The sequence below is a fragment of the Babesia bigemina genome (genome assembly GCF_000981445.1).
Source record: "Babesia bigemina genome assembly Bbig001, chromosome : III".
In the NCBI taxonomy this organism is placed as follows: domain Eukaryota; phylum Apicomplexa; class Aconoidasida; order Piroplasmida; family Babesiidae; genus Babesia; species Babesia bigemina.
In genome coordinates, this window is record NC_027218.1 from 1526301 (window position 1) to 1540753 (window position 14453).

Consider the following 14453-nt stretch of genomic DNA (forward strand, 5'->3'; position numbering starts at 1 on the left):
GACAACGACCGTCATCCACCTCGCGCAGTCATCCGCGCCTCGTTGCCCCTGTTGCAGGCATGATGCCGCCGATGTGCAACGCGATGTGGTGAGCGGATAGGCCCGGCTCTGTGAAAAGCATCTAACTTGCACCGTCAAATTCGGATACGTCGAGTGTGATCGCCCAGCTGATAAGCGGCTTTCCTTCCATTGTGTACACGAGGTGCTCGCGTCGTACTTTTGCCAACATGAACTTCGCCGTCTGCTTCTCGGCCTTCGTGGCGCTTTTCTCCACCTTGTTTGCCGGTAAGTTGACCGGTGTGTCAACGAAACATTTGCGCTGCAGTCCCGGCCATCACCACTCCTGCTGAGGACAACAAAGGTGTGTGTTAGAATCGTTCGTGCTAAGTTCGCGCAGGAGCTTTGAAAGAGTTTATGGTGCTGAAGAACAACGACCGCTTCGTCGCCCGCAGCTACGGTACCTTCTCTCTCCCGAATGTGTTGCCGCGCAAGCAGGAGGCGGAGCCCGCCAAGGCGACGTGATTAAACGTTTTCATAACCGCGCGCCATGAGGCGCATGACCTTCGCCGATATCTATGCGATACGTAGTATCGAAAAGGACAGGTTCACCGAACTCTATGGCTTCGCCGAGTATTTGATGTTCCTAGTTTATTACCCTAACCTGTGCCTAGTTATCGACGTTGATGGCGAACTTGCCGCCTTTATAATTGGTTAGTAGTTGTATCAGTAAGACGGTGTGCGGTGGCTTCGTGTTGACAACGGATTTTGAAGGGCCGTCGGTGTGCCGGCCACGGCGTCCAGGCGACGCCGTCGCTGCACATTGGGAAATCCGACGGCCAAGTTTTAGTGACAGTTGCATGAATTGTTTGGTTGTCTTCGATTCGGGAAGCGCGTGTCTGCTCATGTGAATGCGTCGCCCTGCCGTACACCGGAGACGCATATTGCGTCACTCCCGCCAATACACATGACCTCATCTCGCCACAGGCAAAACGGAAATAGAGAACGGGGACACATACGGACACGTCTCGTCCTTGGTAGTGCGTCCGGCGTTCAGAAGGCAAAAGTTTGCGACGCGGTTGATGCAGGAGTTTGAACGGGTGTGTCGCGAGGAGCTGCGCTGCGCATTCGTAAACTTTTTCGTCAATCCGGATAACAAGGCCGCGTTGGCGCTCTACGAGAAGCTGGGGTACCGCGTACACTGCAGGCTCCCGAAGTACTACAACACCGAAAACGACGCGTATGATATGCGCAAGCCGATAAACGCAGAATCGTCGTGACTTAACATACAGTAACAATGGCTGAGGAGAGCGACATTAAGCTTGCTGCGTTGCGCCGTTTGATGCGCGAGATGGATTACTACCGCGCCGAGTTGAACACGCTGCGCTCCGAGCTGGCCAAGGCCGAGGTGAGTAGACACAGTTGAGGCACCTTATCCCACGTGTAGGAAGGCTCCGAGCACAAGCGTGTGAGCATGTTGGTGTCCGAGAACGTTGCGGTGATGCGTGCGACGCGTGACAAGATGGCGGAGTACTCCCGCGACCTTGCCGAGATGGGCGTCGAAACACCCGCAGACGTGTTGGCCGCAATCAACTCGGAAATTTGATCGGTGGCGCTCTGATGCGCTCACAGAGGGAGGTGGCCCACCGAGTTCACGTCGTTTTTCCACTGGTTCATTCCCAGCACGTCTTCGAAGAAGCTCGTGTTCACCACTTGCACGGTTGAGTCCAGGTTGCGTGCCTGCTGGATGCGATACATGCGCGCCACCTTGGTGGCACACTGCGGACCGGCGAAGAAGTAGTCCGATGTTGCGATTTCGGAGCAGTCGCAGACGACCTGCGCGTAGCCGCCCTGGCCTGTACCTATGCGGCAGGTGGACCCGTTCAGGCAGTAACTAAGGGCCGCGCTATCGCCTGGCAGCAGGGTGCGACACAGCGGCAAGCTACTCAGGTCGTGTTCTTGCGACAGCTCTTCAAGTCGTTGGCCGGCCGGAATCGCCTCGGCCGTTTTCATCAGCCAAATTAACGCCGCCGCCGCCGCTGCGCATGTGTGAAATCGAGTCGCAACATAATGAGGTATAATGGAGTCACCACGGGCATACAAACGGATGATTAACGCCACAAGTTAACGCCGTCCACCCTTTACAACAGTGGACATTGCTTTTCATAATTAATACGTAACCGTGTAGCATGGTCAACTGGCCGCATAGCGCATGTTATTCGGCCGCGCTCGTTTCCGCATATATGGCACACTTGTTTTCCCAGCAGCGGCTCACAACGCTTGAATATGCAGAAGGTCACGTAAGGCATGTAAATCCTACCTTGGCAGATGAGCGCCAGCCCCGGCCTCATGGTTCGTAGGTAGGACGGCTCCGGCACGACGCCGCCACTGTATCGTACATGTCACCTTAACAGGCTGCGAAAGCCACAATCACCGGCATATTTGCCAGGAAATATTGTGAAATACACGTAGGCGCCGACGCTCCCGTGTCTACACACCGCGAATTGAAAGGCGCAGCGCTACACACTGGAAGCTGCTAAGCAGATCTCTATAACATTATATCGTACACAGGAGCAAGCTGAGCACGTTCCTTTAAACTCAGTAGCTGCATCCCACCAAATCGCGGATGTTTCTGATGTTGTGGCGAATCATGGTAGGCCGCTCGAGGCTGAGCCCCCAACCAACGACCGACACCCCCTCGGGCAGGCCCATTGGCAGCAGCATCTCGGGCCTGAAGATGCCACTGTTGCCGATCTCGACCCATCTGAACGGTGTTATGAGTTTCGAGCAGCATGTAGCTCTTACTTTTTGAGGTCAGGGTGGTACCCGTAGATCTCCATGGAAGGCTCGGTGTACGGGTTGTACGCCGGCTTGTACCGCAGCTCCTCGATGCCTATGGCCGAATAGAATGCCGACAGGACGCCCATTAGGTGCCCCAGACCCAGGCCGAAGCCGATCATCACACCCTCCACCTGGTTGAATTCGCACAGGTGGGTTGCGTCCATGCTCTCGTTCCGGAAGACGCGGTCGATCGAGAAGAACTTCCTGGGCAGGGTGTGCTTGATATGGTCGAATTGCTCCGCCATGCCCTTGAGCAGCCTGGCGGTGCACGCGGTGGTGTGGGTCCTCAGCACCAGCTTGCGGGACTCATCCAGCTTCCAGTCGTACTGCCACCCCGTGCTGCCGTAGCGGCTGCCATCGCCGTGGGCCTCCGCCACCGCGTCGATGTACTCCTGGCCGACACCCTCGAGGTTGGCGAGCTCGGGAGCCTTCGTGAAGAAGGTGTCCTGGGAGTCGCGGGCCGGGTGCTGCTGCGGTATGTACAGGGCGTCGAAGCACAGGAAGCTCGACTCCACGTAGTTCGCAGTGTCCAGCTCTTCGAACCCCATCGACGTGAATATCTCACGGAACTCGCGCATCGTACGCGTGAGCGGGTGCAAGGCGCCGCGCGATATGCGCTTACCGCTCGAGAAGAAGTTGTACGGCTTCATGTCGGACGCCGACCACGACTTACGCTCCTGCAGAAGCTCCTGGGTCAGGTCAGTGATCTGCTGCGTGATCTGGCACTGGAACTTGTCTGTCTTGCGCACGAGATACGACACTTCAACCTGCGAATCCATCAACTTGCGCTTCTTCAGGTCGTCAAGCTCGGAGCGCAGCTTCTTTTCATCCGTCAAAACGGCCTTCAGGGCCTCGAGCATCGCCTGCTCATCTGAGCCATGTGACTCGATCAGCTGCAGCAGCTTCTTGGTAACGTCCTCAGCAGTGGAATTGCCAGCGGCGCCCAGCGACAGCTGCTGGCCCGCCGTGACGCGGAGCATGGACGCACGCAGAGCCTTCTTGAGACCATGTTCCGCACTAGGTATGCCAGCGCTAGCCTCAGCGATCGTGATGGGCTGCAGAATGTGTTCGTTCGGCAGTTTCATTACGTACCTCGGTGGACGCACGCACGCGCTCCAGCAGCCTGAACTCAGGCGACCCTTCTGCGGCGTACAGCTTGCCCTCGGCGCTCAGCGAATATCTCCTGCTACGGCACTCCTCGAGGGTCACGTAGCCCTTGGCCATCAGGCTCTTCGCCGCGTTGATCACCTTCGGGTGCTCGGCGCCCGGGCCCAGCGACAGCGTGCTGACTGCAGCGTCCGCGGGCCCTCCCGCCGGCAGCGCGGAGTCTATGGCGCGCAGGATCTGCAATATATTGTCTTCTTTGGTACACATTTCTATCCAGTGGCCGCAGCTCGGCCGTCACGCAGCCGACACACCCGGCGCCTTCCACGGCACACCACATATACGCAGTCACGCTGTCTACATATACCGCGATTATATATACAGAGCTGTTATTCTACGAAAGAAATATACGCTCCTCGGGCGTACAGACAGCGCGCTGTATTACAGCGCAGCAACGGCACCAGGTCACAAGACCCAGTTCGACACGTAACCGCGGTCACTTCTTCTTGAAAAACATCGATATGAGGGTGTTCCGGAATCCTTGAGAGTAGCTGCGTTGGCTCGATGCTTCGTTCGCGTCGTCCTGCGCGTCAGGCTCCGCGGATTTCGGCGACTTATCTGGCGAGAGTTCATCCCCTCCAAGTGGCGACTTGCCACTTGCAGACTTGTGTGGAGTGGTGGCTGAGGTAACGGCAGCAGACGGTGTCACAGTGATGTTGCTGCGCTCCGCAGCGACGCCGTTGCCGCACGTACGGTCCAGGCCACCAGCGCCTGTCGGCAGTGCCAGATCGTCGAAGTCGGAAAGTTTGAGCGGGTGCTCGTCGTGACTGACCGGACTCACATCTCCGTAGCTCAGGCTGCTCACAACGCAACCCATGCTCTGCAGAGGGTTGGGTAAGTCTGAGCTGCTTCCCGCTGTCGAAAAACGACCCGAATCGCCCAAGCATGCACGTTTGCTCGGTGATACAGCCGCGGCAGCTATGTCGAGCACGTCATGGCTCACCGACAGATTCAGCCGGCCCCGCTTTGGGTCCCCGCTCACCTTCGCCGGCGTCGGATTTCGCAGCGGTGTTGAGTACTCTTTGTTGTTGTGCGAAGGTGGGTTCCTGAGAACAGTCGTCGCATCGTGTGTCAACGTGGCCCTGGACTTCAGACGGGCCATATGTTCCAGTATCTTCGTTTGGGTGGTTTGGTTGTGCCCCAAGGAAGAGAAAACAGACGAATTCCCCGATGTGCGGAGCACTGCTGAATCGGAGTGGGACAGATTCCTCGAAGCGTTGAGGCTGGGTGAAGCTCCTGCCAAGAAATCCAACATTACATCCCCGCTGCCCAACATCGAGGACCCCAAATCCACCGATTCGTTCAGGTCGGCAGAAGGAACACTGTTAGGGGCGCTGTTTATTCCTAGTGCCGGATTGGTGGTAGCGGTGCCATGTATTCGAACCGGTGAATGCATAATGGCTGCGCTTTTTGCACTCAGTGACGCGTTCGCCTTGGCTAAGTCAGCCTCGTTTAACGACCTGCTCATAGCCACACCTGCGGATGCGCCCAGCTTAGAAGCAGCTCCCTTGAACGCATAGCGGCTTAGTCCCAAGGAGGCATTGCTGGACTGGCTTACGTTCAACACTCCCGATCCTTTGAGTGCATCGCGACTTTTACCGTTGTCAGAATTGCTCGCCATCACCGTATCCCCAATACCGGTGGAGTTATTGAGCGGTGGGACCTCGTCAGATTGTTGCACTTTTGTTACGGTCTTAGGGTCATCAGATTGCGCGTTTGATAGTGATCTGTTTAATGGCACGTAGGTGCTCGTGTGTGATGTATTGAGGCCCTGTGACGAACGGACGGATTCAGTATGCGCCACCGCTGCACGCTCAACCAGCTCCCCATACACGTCATCAGACAGCTGCTCACCAATATGCGCAGCCATCTCCTTCTGTAGGGTCTTTCGCATACCTTCCACGGTTTTCCTCACATAATCAGCTATAGATTGCGCCTCCATGCCGGCGGCAAAACGCTCCACGGCGCCGTTTAGGTCGCGTTCCAGAAGGACTTTGAGCTTGAGCTTGTTTTCAATCACCGGGAAAACGTGGCTCCTGACGTCAGCGCCGACGCTGCTGCCGCCGGCCACTTTTGAGTCCTTAGGACTGCTTTCTTCAGACCCCTCGTCGGGGCGGTGTTGTCTGTTTTGCTTCTGCCAGAACCTCAACATGTCGGCGGGGTTTGCAACTCTGTTGGCGAAATCGTTGCCAAACGAACGCGGGTTGATGGAGTCGAACCCAGTATGCTCCACCCGTAACCTCACCAGAGGCAGCCTCTCGGCATCCTGGATGGCCTTTTCCAACTTGAATTTGGCATTTCGCGGTAACACTATATTGGCTATTTCAGATGCACGCAGTGCGGTCTTGGGCCTGTTGCGCATAGCGCGTAGGACGTGCTCCACCATCACCGAGAGCCTGGACCATATCTCCTTTTCGCCTCCGTTTGCGATGGCCAGTTGAGAGAGGTTGATATCGCTGTAGTGTAGTTGCCTCGCGGACTCCAGGGTGATGGGATAAAATTTTACATCATCGGGGCCCAACTCCATGAGGCAGCAATGCTTGGGCGCCATTTCCGCTTGAGCCATCGATGTATGCACCGTAGACCCCAGCTGCAATACTTGGAAATCCCGCGATTCGCTTCTCTGAGGAAACTTGAGGCATTCGTGTTCGTGGCCCCAAATCACCAGGTCCAGCCATCCGGGAAGGAAAGAATCCGGTATGTAGTCTTTCACGCCCTTTCCTCTGCGAGCATAGCGATTTTGGTGGAAAAGCAGGATCTTGTACCAATGGTGCTGTGATTCGTCCGGGGGAACGAAATGCACGCGGCCACTCTCGAAGGCCTCATACAGGCATTCGTCCTTCACCCAACCCAAACCGTACAGAGCCACTTTAATATTTTCCTTGCTGATCAGGATCGGGTGCAACTCGACCTTTTTCATGTCATTCGCGGTGCCCAGAAAGGTGACCAGCCCTGAGACGTCCAACAAATCTATGGGAGAGAGCCCATTTACTGCAGTTGGGTTGTCATGATTCCCGTGGATTACAAAAAATGGTATCCTTCGCTCTCGTGAAATCGGCATGTCCATGCCTTTTAGCGCTGCCCTCCTTTGGTCCTCGTTACGGGGTCTGCAGCTTTTGGGGATCTCTATCCCCAGCGTGCTGGCCGCCCCCTCGCCGACGCCATCGCCGCGGCGGCAGTACCGCCTAAGCAACTCCATGGCACGGTACATCACCCCGCGTGACGGGTGCGAATCGTCGAACAAATCGCCTGAGTGGAATATAGCGTCAACGCAGAGGTGCTTCGCCAGAAACAATGCCTCCTCAAACGTGTTGAAGGCGTCGTTTCCACGGATGGAGTCTGACTCCTTGTGACCCAGGTGACTGTCGGTGAAAATCAGCGCGCGGAACATCCCCGCGTCTAGGGGGTCATCAAAGCCTGCAAGTTCGTCGTGCAACTCGCGCTGCATAACGTGCGTCATGGCCTGCTGAAACTGTGATTGAACAGCCGGCTGCATGACCTGCGATTGTTGGTACAGATGCGTTTGAGTTATACCGAGCTGGTCGCTGTGTTGGAACGGCTGTGGCTGGATGCCTTGGCGCATATCGAGCGGGGCTTGGCGTAGTGGAGAGTTGTGTATGTCCACGTCCATCGCCGAAAGAAGGTCGGGTGGAATATTTTGTTGCATTCCTTGTGGTGCAATAGGATTGGTTCCATGCTTAATTCCCTGAGATACGGCTTGATGAGCCCCTAGTGGCGTCAGCTGGCTTGGGCCAGTGTTTCTTGGCTGCGATACGTCGAAAGGCGTGCGATCTCCACAGCTGTCCGCAGTGCCACGTGAGTTGGGCAATGATGTAGAATTGCCAATAGGATGGTTGGGATCAGAGCCGGTAGCACGTGGTGTCTTGCTGCCATGCGGGCCGTTATTTGCCGCGCTGGCAGCACCCCCGCCGTATGCAGCCGAACGGCACGATGTGTCTGAGGCAGCAGGCTCTTCATAGCTGTTTGGGGCGCTTAGCGATGGAGTTGAGCCCTCTCCCTCCTCTGACAGCGTCGATTGGAACCTTGTGCCACCCCTGTGTGACTGCGACCGTATGGTCGACGACGAAGAGCTTGACAACGCCGCATTCGACGTGCTAAGCTGCAGAGGAGTCCGCTTCGGCGCTACAGGCTTCTCCGGTGACACTGCATTCTCAATATCGTTCTTCTGCATCACCTTGTTCCACACGGACTTGAAGGACGTGAAGCGCGGCGCCATCTCGACCACCAACGGAAGATTATTGGCGCGAATACCGCTTCAACTGTTGTGTGTACAAATACACACGACGCCTATGTGCGTCACACAGCGATACCGAGCAGCAATACGCCAACACGTCGTCGCTGGATTCCACAGTCCCAGCCTTCCACGCAAGATTCCACTGGCGAACGCGCACCTAGGGGCGGCGCACCAGCAATATGAACAAGAAAAGCGCACTATAATTCCTCAATTATGTTGTAATGTGCTCGTGGAGCTCGTTAATAGCCAAAATGTGCGCCACGCATCGCCACATCCCGAACGGCGCGAGGCAGGGAGTGGAGAGACCGCGACCAATCCATGTGGCCTCCCCGCACTTTTCTACGGCTGATAGTAGACTTGACCCAGCTGTGTGAAGCTAGGAATAAGCGGATTCCTAATATTACGACCCCATATCCCACGTTGTCTCGCGGAGGCAAGCTCAAGACAATCACAAACCCACGAGGACACGCTTTGTAGGATGGCTGTTATGAGCGGCATTGTGCGACTGAACGGATTTAGGCAAATGCGCAGCCCTCTACTCGCGCTCGGCTATCTCTGCAGTTTCATCACTCGGCCTGCCGTCAGCGACCCGTGTCGCCGCCGCCTGTCCACTTCCGTCAACTCGCACGTCGGACGCTCCAGGAACGGTACCATGGAGAAGATTGTGTCGCGAAACCCGATCGTGGAGATCGACGGGGACGAGATGACCCGCGTGATGTGGGCGTCCATCAAAAACAAGGTGTGTGCTGCACGTCGTACCGATACATTCCGTTTCAGCTCATCCTGCCGTACGTAGACGTGCCACTGGAGTACTACGACCTCTCCCTGCCAAACCGTGACGCTACTGACGACCAGGTATGGTATAATAGACGTCGGCCCGGCTCATGACGCTGCAGGTTACCTTCGATGCCGCCGAGGCTATCAAGAAGCACGGGATCGGAGTGAAGTGCGCCACCATCACGCCTGACGAGGCACGTCTTAAGGAATTTAGCCTCAAACGCATGTACCGTTCGCCTAATGGTACGATCCGTAACATTTTGGACGGCACCGTCTTCCGGGCCCCGATCATGACCAAAACTGTGCCGGCGTACATTCCGGGCTGGAAGAAACCCATTGTGATCGGCCGTCACGCATTCGGCGACCAGTACAACGCTACCGATATCAAGATTCCCGGTGCCGGCACGCTTGAGATGGTTTTCACACCAGCCGATGGCAGCGCCCCGCAGACGTACAAGGTGACGGAGTTCAAGGGACCCGGTGTCGCCCTTGGAATGTTCAACGTTGACGCTTCTATATACGGCTTCGCGCGTGCGTGCTTCAACTACGCCCTTGATGTCAAAATGCCGCTATATTTGTCGACCAAGAATACCATCCTTAAGAGCTATGACGGCCGGTTCAAGGACATCTTCCAGGAGATGTACGTGTCCGAGTTCAAGCCAAAGTTCGAGGCTGCCGGCATATTCTACGAGCACAGGCTGATCGATGACATGGTAGCCTACGCTTGCAAGTCGGAAGGAGGTTTCGTATGGGCGTGCAAGAACTACGACGGCGATGTGCAGTCTGACATCGTCTCTCAGGCATACGGATCCCTGGCGCTGATGTCGTCAGTGTTGTACTCGTCAGACGGCAAGTCCTTCTTGTCGGAAGCTGCTCACGGCACCGTCACGCGACACTTCCGCGTCCACCAGCAGGGCGGAAAGACCTCCACCAACTCCATTGCGACTATAGTTGCGTGGGCACGTGCTCTTGAGAAGCGCGGCCTCGTAGACGGCAACGAGGCGTTGGCGAACTTCGGGCGCAAGCTTGAGCACGCATCTGTGGCTGCTGTGGATGCAGGGTTCTACACCAAGGACCTCGCCATCGCCATCCACGGTCCGCAGACACAGCAATACCTGGATACCGAGGCGTTCATAGACAAGGTCAGGGAGTACCTAGAAATGTAGATTATGCGCGTTTGTGGCTGAAGAGCCACAATAGGTGGGAGGAAGGTTCCAGTGTCCTCTCCAATATGGGCACCAAAATCGGCGATATTTACGACTAATTTTCCAAGATTAAAAAAATAAGCATAAATAAAACCTTTTAGCATACCTGCAAGTTTCAGCCTCTATTATGAGTGGCATCGCATGGGTTATATTTTTGGCCATGAATGAGTGCCCAAACGGGTGGCTGCCACTTGTGCAGACAAATCTCAAATCCGGCAATCTTAAGATGCCATATAAGTAGTTATCAGTATCCTTACGAGGAATTATGTTGTTTTTAATGAGATACGCGTATCATACGTGAGATGATGTAAAGATTTTTCAATAATATAGAAGCGATGCGATCTTTGTTGTTCCACTTGTGATTCTTATGTATCGATTGTTTGCGTATGTCTGATATAGTTGCAGCGTCTAGGTTTCAACTAGGTGAACTTGGTATATGTGCCTGAGCGGCTCATGGGCAGACTATCAAAGCGTGTTGAATGGTCACACCCTGTACGTTCTAACCGTTGGCCCTAAGCCACACAACATGTAGTTCTTAGCATATTAAATGACACTAGGTGTCCGTGTAATACCATCTACCGCCTCGTTGCACGGCTCAGTAAGCAAGCGGTCTACAAGGCCCATAAATGCGTAGACATTTACATGACCCGCGCCATCACTTGAAGCTACCGGGAGAAATGACTGCATGAACGCTTGGGAGGGTCACGACTAGCAAAGTTATGCTAGGCCTACGTGTTCATACGCCTCGGACAGAAGGATATTGCGCTTGACTGATGGATACGATAACGAAGTATGCCGAAATGGCCAGGATCGCCCAGCGATCGGAAAACGCTAAGTTATCTGCACAGATTATAATAAGTTGCAAGTATCTACAATGTCCGTCAAGTGTATGGACATTGAAGGGACTACGTTTGAACCAAACACCAATTTCAGTGATTAATTTAATAATGGCCATTGAGAAGTGTGTTTGCTATTGTTCTACGATACACGTGTAGCGTGTGAAGATACTATACATGGATATGGTCATCGATAGAATCCATTAATTCGAAATGCTTCGTGACAATCCGTGATGCCGATTCGGTAAGTAAGCGGTCTCAGGATATGCTATTTCGAACTGCTTTTACGTCTAGCAAAGCGCCCCAACTCAATAGAAAGCCCAATACCCAGCAAAGTCGTAGAGTATGTACAATAGTTGTTTATCCACATCGCTCAATGCCATGAGAACATCTGAACCACTCAGGTTATCGTTGCGTTGCGTCTCAACGTAACCGACGGCTTCCAATACCTCTCGCAGGCGTGTCTCCTCTTTAGATTGCGGTCCTTTCTTGGCTGCTCTTTGGCTGGCGTCCTTCAAAGAAAGCAGCCCAGCGTACAACATTGGCGCCATCCCTACGAGTACCACTGCGCAATCTTCCGGCTTTTCCGAACATGATGCCTCCCACGTCGCCTCCGTACTGTAAGCAGACTCGTACTGGTCAGAGATTTTGACACCTTCTAGGAACTTTTCCGTAGCATGCATAACTCTGCCTAATTTATATATGAAGTCTTCGGTGGTGAGACCCCAGGCCTCCACGATGTTGTCATAATCACTTTCGTTCAGAGTCCACATACGTTTTAACCACATACAACTAGTTTTATCCATAGGCGTCTCGTATCGTTTCTGCAGATCTCCAACGGGTGAAGGGCCTTTAATCTGCGGCAGTCCCAGGATCTCTCCAACGGATGAGGGGCCCTTAAGCTGCGGCAGTCCCAGGAAATCCTTGGAAATAAGTTTGACTTCTTCGAGCGCCGGCAGCTCCATCTTGCCAACAGGCTTGTCTGCGAGAAAATTGTAAAGCGCCTCACTCATAGCCTTCACGTTTTTGACACCATCAGTACCCTTCAGGGCCATCAACCAGTCAATGCCCTCCTTGAGGTTGTGAGGAGCTTCAGTCAACGAAGTGTACACCATTTTGTGATGATGTTTATAGGTGACTGCTATTGGTCTATTAAATGTTTGGTGTATTTATAAATAGAGCCTTTAAACGGCTCTCAATCCCGGGATAGTACAGGAGCTGTTCACACCTAATAAATACGCATCTATTGAGATTCGCCTAGCCTTGGGAGCGTCATATATGCGTATTAGAAGGTCTCTATGATGATACTTGTGCTCGTCTCAGCGAACATCATACCGTAACAAGGCATGCAGTATCCACAACGCATGCCATTGGGTGTCCAACATTCAAATACAAATGGTGCGTGTTTAATCCGTTCATATTGGTACTATTTGTAGCTCTAAATCCTGTTTTGAAGAGTCACCTTGGGCCGCGTATAGTATATTATAGAGCCTGCGGCTTCCCGTGTTTATCACGTTTATGTGAAAGCACAAGCCATTATCTCGCTTATATACACGCATCCATTGATCGCACAGTTAGCAGAAAACATATTGAAGTGACGTAATCTTGCCAAAAAAATGTCCACTGCCTAACCTTGAATGGCAATCGTCAGCTGCTGACGTATATGTCATGTCCAACCACTCCGCATCACATCACAGTTCCACCGTGGGATGTGCACAGGTTTTTATTTGTAACCCACAACCCAGAATTTTAACTAACAAATATCTTTTACGATAAGATACACCGTGTGGTGCATTAGACACTAGAACACGTCGAATGAAGAGTGGAATACCAAGCTTCGAAAATGCATCTGAAGCATAGCCGTACAACTCATTGACGAAATGATGGAAGAAGGACACAAGCTCCCCAGTGGCGCGCGGCGACTCGGCGGGGAACAGCTCCGTCTCGGATATGTCGGTGGAGCCATTCGTGGGCGTTAAGGTGGCCCAGGAAGAAACGCACATTGTAAGTTCCGGTTGTATGGTCGCCTTCTGATCGAAGTCTTAGGTAATTGAATGAGGCGCAGCGTCAAACGGTTCTATGTTGAAATCGATGGCGGAAGTGGGCGGGCTTATTACGTCGAGTGGCTGGACGCTTGGGGTGGTGGTGGATGATCGTATTCCAAGTCTATGTCAGACATTAAATAATGTATTAAGTTCTGCATTTATTCAGTCACTAACGCAGCCACTTGGTCACTCAATATGTCATGTGCTAGGTCAGTCGCTACGTGAGCTGCTAGGTCAGTTGCTTGCTCAGCCCTTTGGTTAGGTGGTAGGTCACCACTTATGTCAGATGATCGCTCATCAACGCAATCATCACTTTGTTTAGCATATTACATGTCAGTTGTAAGTTGGGGGATCAGTGGGATTTAGATCACGATGTTTGCGCTAACAAATCGCTGCGATCAGCTGTAAAAGGCGATGCAGAACGGTATCTTGCGTACGAGGAAATCGCGGATGTTGCGGCCCACCGGGAAGCGGAAGATGCACAGGTCGAGCAGGATGATGGCGACGATGATGGCAACGACGACGGCGGCGATGGCGGGGTAGGGAGGGGGATGACCGGAAGAATCTTCTGTATCAGAGCCGTCAGCGTCATTTTCATCAGTGGGATGACCGGACGACAGCGCTTGACTGTCGGACTGAGACTGAAGAGCGGTGGAAGGATCGGGGAGTTTGCAGACTTGAGCTTCTTGGTTTCTACATTTCCGTTGACAACATTCACATTCACATGTCTTCTCCTTGCCTTTACATTGGACATCACATATTGAAGGCTTGCAGACGAAAGGCTTCGTGCGTGTGGTGCGAATTAGGTAATGATAGTAACAATCATCGCATCTTCCACCCTGACATTGTTCACAACACCAGGGACAGCAATTACACTCTTTAGCTCTTCGACATCCGTACTTACACCTGGTACACGCTTGACCGTTCCATATAAACCTCCCCCCGCTCCCCATCTTCCCGCTCCTCCCCCAGTCCCCTCAACCTGCAAACATATCCATCACCTAAGCAGCACTCACCAACCTACACTCATGAACACGCACCTCAGCCAAGGCAACTGAGCTCCTATCAGCTTCAACAAACCGGCCGACTGCCATCCAACGCACAGTCCGTTACATCACAACTATCCAGCCAGTCACAACAAACACATAACCAAGTTGACGCATGTGGACGGTATCCTGGCCATGACATGCGGATCATCCGGTACCAGGTAATCAGTCCACTCCATCCAACAGAGGCCGACCAAATTGCGAACGCCTATTCTAAAGGTCATCACATAGATGTTTTAACGAGTGCCTTAGTGAGCTTCACTGCCTCATCGGCATGCTTCTCATTT

At 53.5% G+C, this 14453-nt stretch overlaps 8 protein-coding genes across 8 annotated transcripts; 3 read left to right on the forward strand and 5 right to left on the reverse strand.

Annotated features, from left to right (window-relative positions):
* Positions 1-227: 227 nt before the first annotated feature.
* Positions 228-522, forward strand: BBBOND_0306100 (membrane protein, putative; the record flags this gene model as incomplete). Its single annotated transcript, XM_012913438.1, has 3 exons — positions 228-285; positions 326-361; positions 398-522. 3 exons carry the CDS (start codon positions 228-230, stop codon positions 520-522), a joined length of 219 nt encoding a protein of 72 aa, XP_012768892.1.
* Positions 523-547: 25 nt separating this feature from the next.
* BBBOND_0306110 (acetyltransferase, GNAT family protein, putative) lies at positions 548-1277 on the forward strand (the record flags this gene model as incomplete). Its single annotated transcript, XM_012913439.1, has 2 exons — positions 548-710; positions 985-1277. The coding sequence occupies 2 exons, from the start codon at positions 548-550 to the stop codon at positions 1275-1277; spliced, it is 456 nt and encodes a 151-aa protein (XP_012768893.1).
* Positions 1278-1356: 79 nt separating this feature from the next.
* BBBOND_0306120 (hypothetical protein) lies at positions 1357-2010 on the reverse strand (the record flags this gene model as incomplete). The annotated part of the gene is made up of 2 exons (XM_012913440.1): positions 1357-1614; positions 1645-2010. The coding sequence occupies 2 exons, from the start codon at positions 2008-2010 to the stop codon at positions 1357-1359; spliced, it is 624 nt and encodes a 207-aa protein (XP_012768894.1).
* A 585-nt stretch (positions 2011-2595) lies between these two features.
* Positions 2596-4212, reverse strand: BBBOND_0306130 (phenylalanyl-tRNA synthetase family protein, putative; the record flags this gene model as incomplete). Its single annotated transcript, XM_012913441.1, has 3 exons — positions 2596-2761; positions 2803-3893; positions 3931-4212. The coding sequence occupies 3 exons, from the start codon at positions 4210-4212 to the stop codon at positions 2596-2598; spliced, it is 1539 nt and encodes a 512-aa protein (XP_012768895.1).
* A 226-nt stretch (positions 4213-4438) lies between these two features.
* On the reverse strand, positions 4439-8239 carry BBBOND_0306140 (DNA repair protein (mre11) family protein, putative; the record flags this gene model as incomplete). Its single annotated transcript, XM_012913442.1, has 1 exon — positions 4439-8239. One exon carries the CDS (start codon positions 8237-8239, stop codon positions 4439-4441), a length of 3801 nt encoding a protein of 1266 aa, XP_012768896.1.
* A 496-nt stretch (positions 8240-8735) lies between these two features.
* On the forward strand, positions 8736-10200 carry BBBOND_0306150 (isocitrate dehydrogenase, NADP-dependent family protein, putative; the record flags this gene model as incomplete). Its single annotated transcript, XM_012913443.1, has 3 exons — positions 8736-8996; positions 9035-9112; positions 9154-10200. The coding sequence occupies 3 exons, from the start codon at positions 8736-8738 to the stop codon at positions 10198-10200; spliced, it is 1386 nt and encodes a 461-aa protein (XP_012768897.1).
* Positions 10201-11383: 1183 nt separating this feature from the next.
* BBBOND_0306160 (hypothetical protein) lies at positions 11384-12190 on the reverse strand (the record flags this gene model as incomplete). Its single annotated transcript, XM_012913444.1, has 1 exon — positions 11384-12190. One exon carries the CDS (start codon positions 12188-12190, stop codon positions 11384-11386), a length of 807 nt encoding a protein of 268 aa, XP_012768898.1.
* Positions 12191-13518: 1328 nt separating this feature from the next.
* Positions 13519-14214, reverse strand: BBBOND_0306170 (hypothetical protein; the record flags this gene model as incomplete). The annotated part of the gene is made up of 3 exons (XM_012913445.1): positions 13519-13902; positions 13941-14102; positions 14161-14214. 3 exons carry the CDS (start codon positions 14212-14214, stop codon positions 13519-13521), a joined length of 600 nt encoding a protein of 199 aa, XP_012768899.1.
* Between the last annotated feature and the right edge of the window lie 239 nt (positions 14215-14453).